Source organism: Maniola hyperantus, chromosome 13 (assembly GCF_902806685.2).
Source record: "Maniola hyperantus chromosome 13, iAphHyp1.2, whole genome shotgun sequence".
NCBI classification, from domain to species: domain Eukaryota; kingdom Metazoa; phylum Arthropoda; class Insecta; order Lepidoptera; family Nymphalidae; genus Maniola; species Maniola hyperantus.
The window spans coordinates 14,156,588-14,171,598 of NC_048548.1; the positions used below are offsets into that span (position 1 = coordinate 14,156,588).

The 15,011-nt window shown below is 37.6% G+C and overlaps 1 protein-coding gene across 1 annotated transcript in view; it reads right to left on the reverse strand.

Moving 5' to 3' along the window:
• Nucleotides 1–697: 697 nt before the first annotated feature.
• The window catches only part of LOC117987678 (cilia- and flagella-associated protein 52), a 28,490-nt gene continuing 14,176 nt past the window's right edge, over nucleotides 698–15,011 (reverse strand). Inside the window, exons 9-16 of the mRNA XM_034974706.2 lie at nucleotides 10,980–11,125; nucleotides 10,386–10,537; nucleotides 9,286–9,430; nucleotides 8,518–8,610; nucleotides 6,939–7,082; nucleotides 3,671–3,826; nucleotides 2,071–2,212; nucleotides 698–1,047 (exon numbers count right to left, since the gene is read on the reverse strand). Of these exons, the coding sequence (XP_034830597.1) occupies nucleotides 986–1,047; nucleotides 2,071–2,212; nucleotides 3,671–3,826; nucleotides 6,939–7,082; nucleotides 8,518–8,610; nucleotides 9,286–9,430; nucleotides 10,386–10,537; nucleotides 10,980–11,125 (1,040 nt within the window). The 3' untranslated portion in view covers nucleotides 698–985. The remainder of the gene's footprint in view (nucleotides 1,048–2,070; nucleotides 2,213–3,670; nucleotides 3,827–6,938; nucleotides 7,083–8,517; nucleotides 8,611–9,285; nucleotides 9,431–10,385; nucleotides 10,538–10,979; nucleotides 11,126–15,011) is intronic.

Genomic DNA, 15,011 nt, shown 5'->3' on the forward strand with positions numbered 1-15,011 from the left:
TTTAGTCTTTGTTTTAGTAATAACTAGTATAGTTACAGTCTGTGTTAGTATAGTCATTAATAAGTATAGTTGTTATAGTTAGTGATTTTTTATTTTATTAATTTTTTATGTTTCCGTGTGTTTTATTAGTTATCATTAGTTTAGTTATCATTAGTTTATAATCCGTGGCGTCACCCGGTTCAGGGTACCAGCTGAAAATCAGCGCTGTATGTCCTTGTGCAACAAGGCATACAGCATAATGCTGAGCTGGGACCCTTTTTTCGGGTTGTGCCACACAATATAACAGTTTGTTCCGGCGCTTCTTTTGCTTGTTCTCAGGTGGAAGAAGCGCCGGAACAACCAGCTCTTAGCTTTAAGTTGTGATGTGTGGCATAATTTGTATTAATAAACGTCTTTTTTTTCTTTCTTTCTTTCTTCTTTCCGCTAAGAAAGGATTATTGAAAATTCAACTCCTAAGGGGGTGAAATAGGGGTTTGACTTTGAAAGTGTAGTCCATGCGGACGAAGTGGCGAGCATAAGCTAGTGTTTGTAGTCCATGCGGACGAAGTGGCGAGCATAAGCTAGTGTTTGTAGTCCATGCGGACGAAGTGGCGAGCATAAGCTAGTGTTTGTAGTCCATGCGGACGAAGTGGCGAGCATAAGCTAGTGTTTGTAGTCCATGCGGACGAAGTGGCGAGCATAAGCTAGTGTTTGTAGTCCATGCGGACGAAGTGGCGAGCATAAGCTAGTGTTATCAAATAAACGTTCGAAATTGAATTCGAAAACAAAGTTTCATTTGTGATTGGTTGGTGACTCAAAATGGTAAACGCCCACTGAGATTGTTGGCTGTGTCATTTGTATGGGATTAAACACAGACCACCATAGATATAGACGCCATACGGATACCTGCGATCGCCAAGCTTAGGCAGTCGCTTAGCATAAAAGTCGGCCCACGCCCGTTCGGTGCCCTCATTCCGCACATTGTCTTGGAGGTCGGGGGACGATGTTACTTCTTGTCACCACTGCTGTTGACGAAGTCCTTGCTAGTTGTCCTTGTAGGGAGATTATCTGGAAACACCATGTACCTATTAATTTACTAGATCCAATTTTAATTTGAAAAATGACGGACTTTCAATACAAACTTTTATCAATCATCCCCTACTATAGTACGCGACAAGTCGAAATGGCAATCAGGGTGGGAAAATCCCGCACACCCGCAAATTCCCCGCACTTTTTTTTTTTTTTTTTTTTTTTCTTCGGGGGAGGAAAAAAATCCCTACGGACTTCTGCCTGCCGGCAGGGTGTGTCCGACTCGCACGGACTAAAATAACCTCCCCATGCCTACCAAGGTGAGCACGGAACTGCGTAAGCATTACTTCGTGCTGACCTCCTAAATTTCTATCATCCTCTTTTCTTCTTTTTCCCTCTCTTCCCTTCTTATCATTATAGCCCTCAGCATTTTGCTATATCGTTGCCAAATGTAAATTCCCCGCACTAATCCGGTGCGGGATAGTGCGGGTGTCCCCCCGCCTCATACCCTGATTATCATCTCGACCTGTCGCGTACTAAGTAGGCATAATGTTACTTTTGGTTATAGACTAGGTACTTTAGATTCTGAAAAATCGGAAAGTCCCCACGAGATTTTCGAAAACCTAAATTCACTGGATCCTGGAGATGCAGGATATAGTTCTACTTTTATCCCGGAAAATCACCGTCGGGATTTTTAAAAACCGAAATACAAGGGCGCATAGTTATCTGAATCTTCTTAATATATAAAAGGAAAAGGTGACTGACTGACTGACTGAATGATCTATCAACGCACGGCTCAAACTACTGGATGGATCTCCTGGATGAAGGGCTGAAATTTGGCATGCAGATAGCTATTATGACGTAGGCATCCGCTAAGAAAGGATTCTTGAAAATTCAACCCCTACGGGGGTGAAATTTGGGTAGTCCACGCGAACGAAGTCGCGAGCATAAGCTAGTTACTTATATTGTTTAATGCTATGTATTTGGGGGGCAACAGAAAGAAAATATTGGCCGGGTTGTCGAACGGGATAAAAAGCTAGATAGTAAGCTGTTAGTACTCACCTGGTGGTCTGCAACATTTGATGGCTGCGCCGGTTTTGGGCGAGCTCTTGGAGCTAGCGGATTGTTTGGACTTGCCGGAGTCGCAGGGACAGCACGAGTGGACGCTGCTACGCGTAGTGTCCATGGCTTCTATCTTTTCCACCTAGTGGGACAATACGACGGTTTTAAGCTCTCAAGTCCTAACACACATTTACATATTTAACTATTTTATTTTATTTTTACCTACTGTTAATCTGTCAAGTTACTCTGTACGTTATTAAGTTAATCTATACTTTAATCTGTTAGTCTGTAAGTTAGTGCATGTTAGTTTATAAGCAAAGTTTCACCTGTAATTGACGACCATACTGTTTATTGTATGTATTTAAATGTGCGGTCTTTTATGTATGGAAGTTGTCGGTGATAAATAAATTAAAAAAAAAAAAAAAAAAAAAAAAACACACTTGAGCTGCGCTGCGGGACGCGGTGCGCCTAATATAGAGAGTTTGTATGAAGCAAGGCGCACTTGAGCGACGCGGCAGGCAACTGTGTGCCGTCGCGTCGCATCGCGCAGCGCAGCGCAAATGCGTTTTGGTAATCACTACCCGTTTGCTGGTTTGTCGGTTTGTCTTTCAATCACATCGCAACGGATCGACGTCATTTTTTGCATGGGTATAGTTAAAGACCTGGAGAGTGACAAAAGCTACTTTTTATCCCGAAAAATTAAAGAGTTCACACAAGATTTTCAAACACCTAAATCCACGCGGACGAAGTCGCAGGCATCAGCTATGAGCTAGTAGACGTCCACTGCTGGACATAGGTCTTTTGTAGGCCGCCTGAATCCTCAGTCCTAATGCTGCAGGATAGGTAGGTACAGCATTCGTAAACCTTGAGGATTCAGGAACTTAATGGCTTTGGAAGTCGGTTTTTAGCAAAGAATTTTGTCAGCAAAAATCACCGTGGAAACAGTAAAACGAACTGGTATATGTCTAGGAAGAAATCTTAAAAAGTAGGTATCAAAATTTCTAGGGTTCTAGGTGTAGATGTAAGTAAGTACCTTCTTCTTTACTGTATACTGTTCAATCCCTCCATTCCTCTTTATCTTAAAGAACGTTTTGAGTACCGATGTGATAAACACTCTTTTTCTCTTCGTTCTCAAAATAATCTACGCCTGAAAATTCCTACACACTCCTCTTCTTATTATGCTAAATCATTTACTGTTACCGCTATACTGCTATGGAATTCTCTCCCCTTGGATATCAAACAGTCTCAATCACTATCTATTTTTAAAACAAAATTGAAGCTATTTTATTTATCCTCCATTTGATGTGTTTATTTATTTTTACTTTTATTCCACTTATCTGTCGTCTATTCCTCTCTTATTTACTGTTGTATTTTCATTTATATATACATACGTATATTATGTGTATTTACTTTATTTAATTAGTACACCCCTTCCGCTTTCTTTAATTTTTATAATATCCTCTACCCTAAGGTTGCCTGGAAGAGATCGCTATTTTAGCGATAAGGCCGCCTATTGTACATGCTGTATTTGTTATATGTCTATTGTTTTTGTTTTGGTGTACAATAAAGCATATTTTACTTTTACTTTACTTTACTTTACCTTAGAAGGCGCGGCAGGTAACTTGTTAGGCCTGTCCCCGCCCGCCTTCTGCGTCGCCTTGTCGTCGAGTGGTAGCCTCAGCTCCTCTTGCAACGTTTTAGGCGATTCCGCTACGCTTTTACGCTCTGAAGACAGCTGGTCACTTTGCAGATACATCTGTGCAACAAAAAAATTACATGACGATTCTTGTTGTTGTTGTTTATTGTGTGGCTTTTAGTTTTGCCCACTGCCAACACAGCAGAATTCACTTCGCCAATATCGCGTAGCTTGGAGAAAATACAAAGGAGAATGACGATTCTTAATTAATTAATTTAAATGCTAAAACTCCGGTAATTTCGCAAACATTTTTTTTATTTTGTGAACATTTTACACCACACTTTTAGACTAAAGCACTAGATAAAAACTGAGACTGGTGTTTGCAATTTGCAGCACAAATAGACCGTAGCCTGTGCTAGGGCTGACAAAGAACATCGACCTTACACGATTTATAGATTAGACAAATCACGTCGATCCGTTGCACTATGGGACGAAACCGACAATGGGGCCGATTCTCTAGTACACAATCTCTAAACTAAACTAAATTAACAGGTCTAAATCTAGTACTTTCCTTTTCCGCAAGCAACATTATGAAAGGGATAGCAATAGATTTAAACGTGATATTTTAGTTTAGTTTAGAGATTGTGTACAATGGAATTAGCCACATTATCGTCTCAAAAATGCATTTTGTATAACTATGATTACAATAGTTTTTTTTAAAGATATCATTAATAGAAGACTATAAGCACTTGTTAATGTAAAAATTATATACAAATATCCATTATTTACATTCAAAACTTGAACTTGAAGTGGTGAGTCGAATTTATGTAATTTTCGTAATGTAGCGAACCAAGATTTACGATGTCGATTCTGGGCTGGTTTTAAAATAAAGGTATATGTGTTGTAATGGTTGAAGAGGTAATTCATCCTGCTTTAAAAAAAAATTAAAACGAAAATTCTAAAATTCTTGTACAGTGAGTTACAAAATATTTTAATAGAACTTAAAAAATATCTCTTTTTAAAACTTTAAATTGACTTTTGACAGTTACCTACGTTTCCCTATGTGGAGATATTTATGTCATTGAATTCAATATTTTCCCCATTATATAAGGCAAGAAAAAAATCTTGCCCGAATTTGCCCCCTTTCAAATAAAACACATTTATGCATCGAGTGGTAAAAATGATGAATTTTGAAAAAAATCAATATCTTACTTCTTTTTGAGTTTTAATAGAGTTTTCAGTTTAAATATATTTTACTGGATTATTTCAAGCCTTTCTCATTTTAATCCAAGTAAAAATATTATTAAATTCCTGAATATTTGCTTTTTGATGAAATTTTATGTTGGTTGATAAATAATGTTATTAGTGCTGACCAGGTTCATTATTATGGATTTAATTATAATAGTTACAATGAAAAAATGATTTTTGGGTGCAAAACTGTTATCAGTTCGCTTGTAGGGGCTAATTTACTAAAATTCCTTGAGTTTCGGGTCATACCTACTGTACAAAATACCATCAATTTACACCTCATCGATTTTTTACGAATTATCATTTCATTTTAGAAATTAGATTAGTTGACAAAGATTTAATAAAGGCTCTATGTAATTCTACAGGCCTTGGCATTATGTAGGCCTGCCGATCCAAAAAAGTTTGGCGAATATACAAAACTGCTCAGTTATTATTATGTGGATAAAACATAGCTCTTCAGTTAACAAAATTTTAATAAGTAGCTAGGTACATGAAGAAAATAATAATATAATAAGGCACTTTGCTTTATTTTTGCATATCTGATACTTGTAGTCAGCTGCTGATGCCCAGTAATCAAGAAGTAAGTACAAAAAAAACTAACCACGCACGAAAGTGCTTTAGGTCAATGACAAATGAAAACGTTTTCCATGCTCTTATATACATAAACTTCTAATCTTATAAGATATCCAGTCAAAGAAACAATTTGAAACTATTTCAAAAGAGCTCTTTGAAGCAACTAAGAACGTTTTATAACCATCCTGCATCTAATTATGATAAAATTGTTAGCAAATTGTCAGTTACAGTATTTGTAATTTTTAAGGGAAAAAAAATTAATGCCTAAATCTTTTAAATGGCTGAAATTTCGTACAATATATTTGCGAAATGTCATAAAAACTCTTATTTAATTTTCTTTTAAATATAATACGTATTTATATTCGCAAAATGTCATAAAAAAGCTTATTTATTTTACTATATATTTTTTTATTATGTTTAGTAAAAAATATTTACCTTGAAAAGGTTAAAATATTAAAGCTTATATATTAAAGATTATATGTAAAAAAAATCATCGGTTTATTTCAAATAATAAAAAAGTTACGGATTTTTGAGACGCTACACACCGTTTTGTCCCACAGTGCGTTGTTCCGTTGCGACGTGATTGAAGGACAAACCACTTCAGTAACAAACACACACACTTTTGAATTTATAATAATGTGTTGTGATATGGGTAGGTAATGGATTTAGTGGGGCTAATTCTGAGCACAACCTAATTTTAGAGTATTCGCATGCTCTTCTTACTAATGTAATATGAAAAGGACGGACACAGTTTGACAGTTTTAAATTTAATTTTTAGATGGTAAAACCCGTGTTTTTAGCACGCACTCGCGAACCTACTGTTTAAATTTGTATTGTGCACTAAAATTTAGAGCCTTTAAATGTGAAAGTCATGTTCCGTTCCTTTTTTAGCATTAGTAAAAAGAAAAGGATGCAGATACTCTAAATTTAGTTTAGAGTGACACTAGAGAATCGGGGCCAATGTTTGTTTGTTGTTTTAAAGTACTCTACTTTTGTAGCTAAAGTGACTTGTCTTCATGCACTGATGTCAAGCAATTTGCCTGTAGGTACTTATCTTATTCACTAAACCGCACTTGACCAGCGCGGTGGACTATAGCCAAACCCTTCTCATACTGAGAGGAGACCCGTGCTCTGTAGTGAGCTGGCTATGGGTTAGTCAAAGTCAAAGTGAAATGATTTATTCAAAATAGGTAATAAATTACTCTTATTGATTGTCTGGTATAGTGTTAGATTTGTAAGATATAGTGGTGATAATTATAACGCAAACTTAAAACTAAAGCTACGAGGGTTCCAAACGCGCCCAGGTCTGAGAAGAGCCCACAACAAACTCTTATGGTTATGATGACGTTATGTCCTTTTGGTAATTAATCATGTAATTTGGTCAAGTTTGGTGACGGCTGTCAAGTCCCACCTCTGGCATCTTCCATATGATGACGGAGCCCGCGCCGCAGGTGCTGACGATGTGCTTGGCGTTAGGGCTGAACCGCACGCACGTCACCGCGCCCGCGTGCCCGAGGCCCATGTGCGTGTATATGCCCTCCTGGTACTTCCACAGCTGAAACAGAACAAAAACCGGCCAAGTGCGAGTCAGACTCGCGCACTGAGAGTTCCGTACTATAGCCGTATTTTTGCGACTTTTTGCACTATAATTCAAAAACTATGATGCATAAAAATCTGTTTTAGAATGCACAGGTGAAGCCCTTTCATATGATACTCCACTTGATATAGTTAGACAGACAGACAACAAAGTGATCCTATAAGGGTTCCGTTTTTCCTTTTGAGTTACGGAACCCTAAAAACCGGCCAAGTGCGAGTCAGACTCGCGCACCGAGGGTTCCGTACTATAGTCGTATTTTTGCGACCTTTTGCACGATAAATCAAAAACTATTTATTACGTACAAAAATAAATAAAAATCTGTTTTAGAATGTACAGGTAAAGCCATTTCATATGATACCCCACTTGGTATATTAATCTTACTATGAAAGTTGAAAATACTAATTATTTGTTCATGAACACATTTTAATTTTTTTTTTGGTGATGTAACCACAAATTTACAAGTGGCAAGTAATAGTATGGCATTTGGCAAGTGATGATGTAGCATAAGATGGAGCGCGCTTGCCTAAGGTAGAGTTTACACGAAGCCAGTAATGCTGGCGCCAGTCTGCAGACAAGCCAGCGTTGGCCTGGCCCTTGTTGTTTAGACGCGGCCAATCATTCACGGATTTTTTCTTCTGGTGTGCACACGTTTGGAAAAAATAATGAATACGCGGCAAAGGCTGTTGAAAAAGAAATGTTTAAGGAATATCTCTGCACTATTAAGAGAAGAGTTGATTGATATATTACAAAAAAAGGGAGCGAAACGACTTTGGATAAGAAAATGGTTTGGAGCTTTTTTTTGATTTTTGATTTAACTTCATCGAGAGTCAGTTCTTCTATATTCATTCCTACACGAAGTTGTTCTAGTGCCGAAGCGCGCATTTCTTTATATTTGTATGCATCGCAACGCTTATCCCACAAGCATTCGTGCTCTCTATAAAGTTGTACGAATTTCAAAGTATCCTCTTCGTTGAATTTTCTCGGCATTTTGTCGCAGAAATTCCAAATAAAACAACAAAGAACACACACCGTACGGACGTTCGCCAGTGACTGGCGAGACTCGTCTACACGTGTCCGCAACGCTGGCGCGGGGGTCGAAGGGTATGCGGGCGGAGGTCACTGGCTAGAAAAATAGACGGTCGCTCTATTCTCGCCAGCGTTGGCAGCCAGCGCTGGCTTGGCTTGAAAAACTGTTTACACAAGGCCAATACCAAGCCAGCACTGGCTGCCAGTCTTATTGGCAGCCAGTGTTGGCTCCGTGTAAACTATGCTTAAAAGATGCCTATTCACGCTTGACTTGAAGGTACCCATATTATAATTGGAGTGGAAAACTGATGTTCATGGTCGGCGGTAACCACTTATCATCAGGTGACCGGTGGATGGTGCTATTTACCTTGACCATCTGATCGTTGCCCCCAGTCACGAAAAGCCGGCCATCCTGCGTTATATGGAGACCATTTATTGCTCCTAGCTTGCTGGCTTCTAGCTGAAAAATAAAACAAACGATCATGGATAATGGAAACCAAATTATAGAGTGTAACCAGAAGGCTAGCAAAAACGAACACAGGTGATAGTACTGATGATTACTGATATGATACCATAAGAAAAAAACCTATATTTTGTTAAAGTTGCGTAAGTAGGCCACTCGGAGTCAATGCCGCGTCGTAGGTGGGGCATGGTTTTTGTTATTGGATTACTCTCTGTATTACTGGTTACACTCTGTATGTCGGTAACAGATACGTTTACGCAAGCTGAAGTTTGGTAGAGCACTCTTGAAAAGGCCTATGTCCAGCAGTGGACGTATACAGACTGATGGATTGGATTGGAAAATATACCTTTTCTACTCTCTGTGTTTTCGAATTAGAATCGAGAAGGCAAATCGATTCGTATACGTGTCCATGGTATTTCGGCTAAGAACGGGTGCACATTTTGGCGATGTGCTTATGCTCACGACTTTATCCGCGTGGACTACACAAATTTCAAACCACTATTTCACCCCCTTAGTGGTTGAATTTTCAAAAATCCTTTCTTAGCGGATGCCCACGTCATAATAGCTCTCTGCATGCCAAATTAATTCAGCCTAGTCCGTTCGGTTTAAGCTGTGCGTTGATCAGTCAGTCAGTCACCTTTTCCTTTTATATATTTAGATGAAGTTTGTCACCTCTCTAGCGAGATTCCCGCTGCCCGCCTCCCAGTAGGCGATGCGTCGGTCCGTGCCGCCGGTAAGCAGCTGGCAGCCGAACGGCTCGAAACACACGCACATGAATAGTGTGTTTGCGTACATCACTTGCCGCCGAGACAGCGAACTGTGGACATCACACGTAAAACTGTCCTGACTGACTGACTGATCTCTCGACGCAAACTTATGTATCCCGAGCAATTGACACATTTCCTGGAATAGAGCTGACTAGAAGTTTCTCCCTTCTACACCATGGAAATCGAACGCTCAGGCAGAAAATAAAACTTCCCGGGAGTGTACCAATTGAAAATGAAAATGAAAATGAAAATCTTTTTTATTCGTATAAACTTTTACAAGTGCTTACGAATAGTCGGATGCATCTACCACTGGTTCGGAATGCCTTTCCTGCCAAGAAGAACCAGCAAGAAACTCGGCGGTTGCTCTTTTCAAATATTTGATATAGGTACAAGATTATGCCATGTATAAAATAGTATTTGCAGTCTTGTGCGTTGCTGGAACGAGCTGCAGGTCAAATCCACGCTCTTTTATCATTTAGATAATCTTCAATTGTGTAATATGCTTTTTTCAGGAGCATATTTTTAATAGATTTTTTAAACTTGTGCAAAGGTATGTCCAAAATAGTTTGCGGGATTTTATTATAAAAGGTAATACCCATACCCACAAATGACTTTTGGAATTTCTTGAGGGCTTTGCTCTTTGCTCGGGATACATAATACTCGGACCTTCTGTAGCTTATTGTCCAGCTGCGCGATTGCGGGAGAATGACAGCTACAATGTCACGATCGCAATCACCTCTGATTGGTTGACGCTCGCTCACTATTGGCTACAAAGCATTGTTGCAACAAGAATCGCAGAAGTTCAGCCAATCACAACAATTGAGATTGTAATAATGATTGATGCAGGTTTCACCTTACAGTTCACGTCAGAAACTTGAAATATTTATAGTAGGAGCCATAACATATATTTATATAACCCTAATTGTACTCAAACATATACATTTAGACACATAGGTATATTTATTGAATCATCCACTTTTCGTTATCTTTGTTGTTTGTACTTACATCAAATCCCATATGATACAAGACCCGTCAGTCCCCGCGCTGACCGCTTCAGTGTCATTGGGCGACACTTGTATGGCGGACACTGGGCTCTTGTGCTCCTTCAGGACTTTCTTCAGGCTCTGACACTGCGGCTTTATGTCCCACACGCGGACCTTGCAGAAATTTCATTTCTATACTATTTGTATGTACTATACGCATTCACTTCTGCGCTTTCTGGTGAGAGGTCGCCATTCTAGGACCTTAACGACTTTGGATTTTATAAAAATCCTGTGAAGTCTTTCATTTTACAGCACAAATAGTAACCTACCTATGTCTAAATTTCCATCCCCAGGATGGACTAAAAAGCTAGTAGACAGACACACTTTCGCATTTATAATACTAGTATAGATTATATCGATCGTCATTTCACATTTTATTAATTTATCCCGTGGGAACTTTTTGATTTCCCGGAATAAAAAGTATATGTCACTCTCCTCTTTAATTAGACCCATGCAAAAAATCACGTTGATCCGTTGCTCTGTTGCGACGTGATTGAAGAACAAACCAACAAACAAACACACTTTAGCATTTATAATAAGGGTACTGATACCTTACCTGTCCTTCACACCCTCCCGATATGAGTGTACGTCCGTCTTTAGTCATGTCGAGTGCAGAGGTGCCCTTATTGTGCGTGTTGTAGATGCAGTATATCAGCCGACCCGTCAGAGGGGTGAACGCGCGGATGTTGCCGTCGTTCCAACCTGTATACGAAAGGTACAAAAAAAGGGCCGAATTGAGAACCACCTCCTTTTTGGAAGTCGGTTAAAAATAAGAACTAGGTTCATAAGGGTATAAGAATGGCATTCCGAACCAGTGGTAAATTCTTTTGACGATTCAAAAGTAACTAATAAAAAAAATTATAATAGGTATATAGGTACCTACCTATGTCAAAAAAATACTTTTTATTCAAACGTACACTCTCGATTACAATTAGACCTGATGGAAAGTGATGATGTGGCCTAATATGGGACGCGTTTACCTAAAAATTGTTTATTCACTGATTGTAATTGGTAGGAGACACAGATCGCGCAAGAGTATTCCAAACCTTAGCCATGCGTATGAGGAATGATGGCCCAAAACGCTATCCCCCATCTCTTACACTCCTTTCACACGGCAGTACAGTTTTGGACCGGGTTTTTACTGTATCCTGCAAAACTGGACGCTGTGTTCACATTGTGACGTTGTAAATTTTGAACTACTAATTAGCGTTTCGCTTTTAATTAAAATCTATTTTGTTCAAAGTATGTTGGTGCCACCTAGCATCAAGGTGCAGAACTACGCGTGGGTCGATGTTCAGAGTTCATTCGAGCCACAATAGATGGCGTTTGCTTCGTTGTCAATTGTCGTAAAAATAAAACAAAATAATTAAATAAAACCATAATATCATTTGTTTATTGTTAAGTCATTAACAAAACGGTTCTTATAATATATCCTTAGGTTCCGCAAATATTCAAAAATGAATTGGCTTTATGATCAAACTAAATGAGAGCGACCACACTCGGGTTGCGTCTGGCAACACCGATTGCTGAGACTTAGAATTTTCCTGGAGTCAACATGTGAAGACGAATTTTTTTCGTTCCAGGAAAATCTCACTTCTTTTCGCCCATGGCTTCGCCTGGAAAAATACAATAGTATAAAATTTAGTCATCCTAACGTATTTCAATGTTTCATCAATTATGGTGAGTGAAAAATCAAGGAATGTGGATTCGACAAAATGGCGGTTTGGTTAGAGAAAATCCTAATTTTATGATTTCATTCCAGTTCCAGTTATTTTATCTTCCCAAATAAATGAGGATAATGGGTTGTGGGTGGACTTCTGAAAACCATTGGTGGCCAGGAGTTCAATAGGTGAGTTGTGTTTGATCGGGAAAATTCCACGTGTCGAAATTTTCACACAGCACAAATTATAATCTTGTTTTTCTTTGTTACAGGGTTTACGTTTTTAATTTTACGTTTACGTTTTACGTTTAGCTTCAGTTTTCCGTTTTAGTTTTCCGTTTTCGTATTTATTTCTTTTGCACATTCACGTTGGCAACTTAATTCCTATGGATAAGACTTGGTGAAAAATCTTTGTAATGAAACATTTCGGTTGTGAAGAATCAAATAAATTGAGTTTTGGATCTTGGCCGATGCCGTCCAGCTACCTTGCAGTCTTCGCACCTACAAGTAAGCAAATGTTTGTATCCTGCAACAGTTTAGTGAACCTTCTTAGTGTATGTGTACAGTAGGAACCCTGTCTTTACTACTGAGCTTTTATTTTGAAACAATTTTATGAATTTTACTGTGTCATTGTCTATTCCATGCCAATGGCATCTTAAACTTAAAACATAGATCTTATGTACTATCTACCTAAGTCATTCTAATGTATCTAAATTAAGTCTTGGCATTAAGCTAGAATAACTAAGCATTATTAGCCATCATTAAGTATTAAGCGACCCCGGTAAAAGTTACATTAAAAACAATTTTGCCTAACATCTAGCAAATTTCATTTATAACACCTCATATGCATTACAAGGGAGTCGACGGCTAGCTTCTATTCTTTACTAGGTAGATAGATCAAGTAAATTAAAATTATTTTTTTTTTCCTCTAATCTTTGTAAGGTGGTAGATTATTCCGTATCCGGGTATATTTCTATTCCGCCCGATTTACCACCCTTACAAATGGCGCCCGAACGTTTTTTTTATATAGTTATTTCAGTATATTTTGAGAAATTTTGTGAATTTTATGAAATGTACTCCGCTGATTGTACAATTTTCTAAGTAGTGACACATTGCAAAGAGCACTAAGCTGTTTTTTATGGTTAACTAACTAAATAATAACTAATAGTTAGAAATTTTGTTTGATAGTTTAAGTAATTTTCTGAGTATAGTCCAACATTGGTTTTTCTTATTTAATTAACACATTATAAATGGTGCTTATGCCGTTCAATTATGTTATTTGACTTACCTTGGAGGTGTATAAGTGAATGTTTGCCTTCAGTTTAGTAATAAACATTGCTTAACTGAGTTGTTGTTGGGTATTGCTTTCAATAGTAAGTACATCTTATGTTTGAAAATTCCGGTAACGTAGTATAATTAAAGTTTTGAAACGCTATGTGCCGTTAACTAGTTACACACATACATTTATAAATACTAAGAGTTACAACTTGTGAAACTAAATATATAAACTATATTCAGAGATTACATTAAGTTCAAGTATGAAGTTATGAACAATTTTTTTTCAGTGACTTGATACTTCATTATTTTGTTGAAATTTTGTTTAGAGCTGTGTTAAGGTTATGATAAAAGCTACTTCACACACAAAACATGTTAAGTTTAAGTGAATGCTGGTAGTTTAAAGTGACATTTAGAAACAGATTTTGTTGTATTTTAGGTTATGTGTTAAAAGTGTAAAGTAACAGCCATCAAACCATTGCACAATCTCTTTGTTTTTTTTGAAAGATAATATGCTAGTCAGAGTTCATTGCAACTTTGTTGCCTGTTTACTTTTGTAATTGTAAAGGTTGTAACACACTGTGTACTCATAAAGGTGATACTGCACCTTACAATCATTTATTCAATTTTGGGAAGTTTTATTTTGTTATATTTTGTTTACTATAGTAATAATATGTGCTTGTATTATTAACAATATTTTGGAATAGGAACATAATTGATAAAATAGTTAGGATAGACTTAAGAATATTGTTTTTGTTGTGTATTTTGCTTGTGTATATTTAATAGTTTAAATAACTTCTTTTGTGTTTGTGTTTAACCAATTTGTATAAGGCTAAACATAGACAGTTACACAAGCTCGATATTTTGTTAAATGTGTTTTGACTTAACACAATGGAACAGACTTTTGCCCAGTTTCATTCACTTTTGAAGGACGAATTGTGTTATGAGGTATCCATTCGTTCCGAAACTCCAGCACCTACAGTGCTAGGTTTAAAGAAACAGTTAAAACAATTAATTCAGGAAATTCCTTCTGAATCAATTTTAGAGACGGATTTCATTTCTGAAAGTGAGTTAGGGGTTATTACTAAAAAACTTCAAGACTTAGAAGATTTATTAAAAAAGTGTTCTGACACTAAAGATAGACATGCCCTCTGTAGGTCTAAAGCTTTAGCTTCACATTTGTACTTTAGAATTTTGAGAATACAGTGTTCCGAACTCAGCTTAATAAGTAGGAAGAGTGAATTACATACAAAGTTGCAGAGTTTGATTTCCAGATTAGATGCTGACAATGAGTCGTCTCACGACGAATCACTGGATTCCGAGAGTACCGCCGTTGACTGCACTGGTGATAAAAATGTTGCCAAGTGGAAGTTAAATTTCAACGGACAGGGTGATCCGCGCAGTTTCATCGAACGCGTTGAGGAATATAAAAGATCTTATGGCGTTTCAGATGGAAAATTATTTGTTTCTGCATTTCATCTTTTTACAGGCCGAGCATTGTTATGGTACAGAGGCAACAAATGTCAAGTTTCGTCTTGGTCAGAATTGAAAACTTTATTTTTAGAGGAATTTGATGCAGTAGATTATGACTACAGGTTGCTAGGTGAAATTCGAGCAAGAACACAAGGCTCTGAAGAACCTGTGTCTATCTAT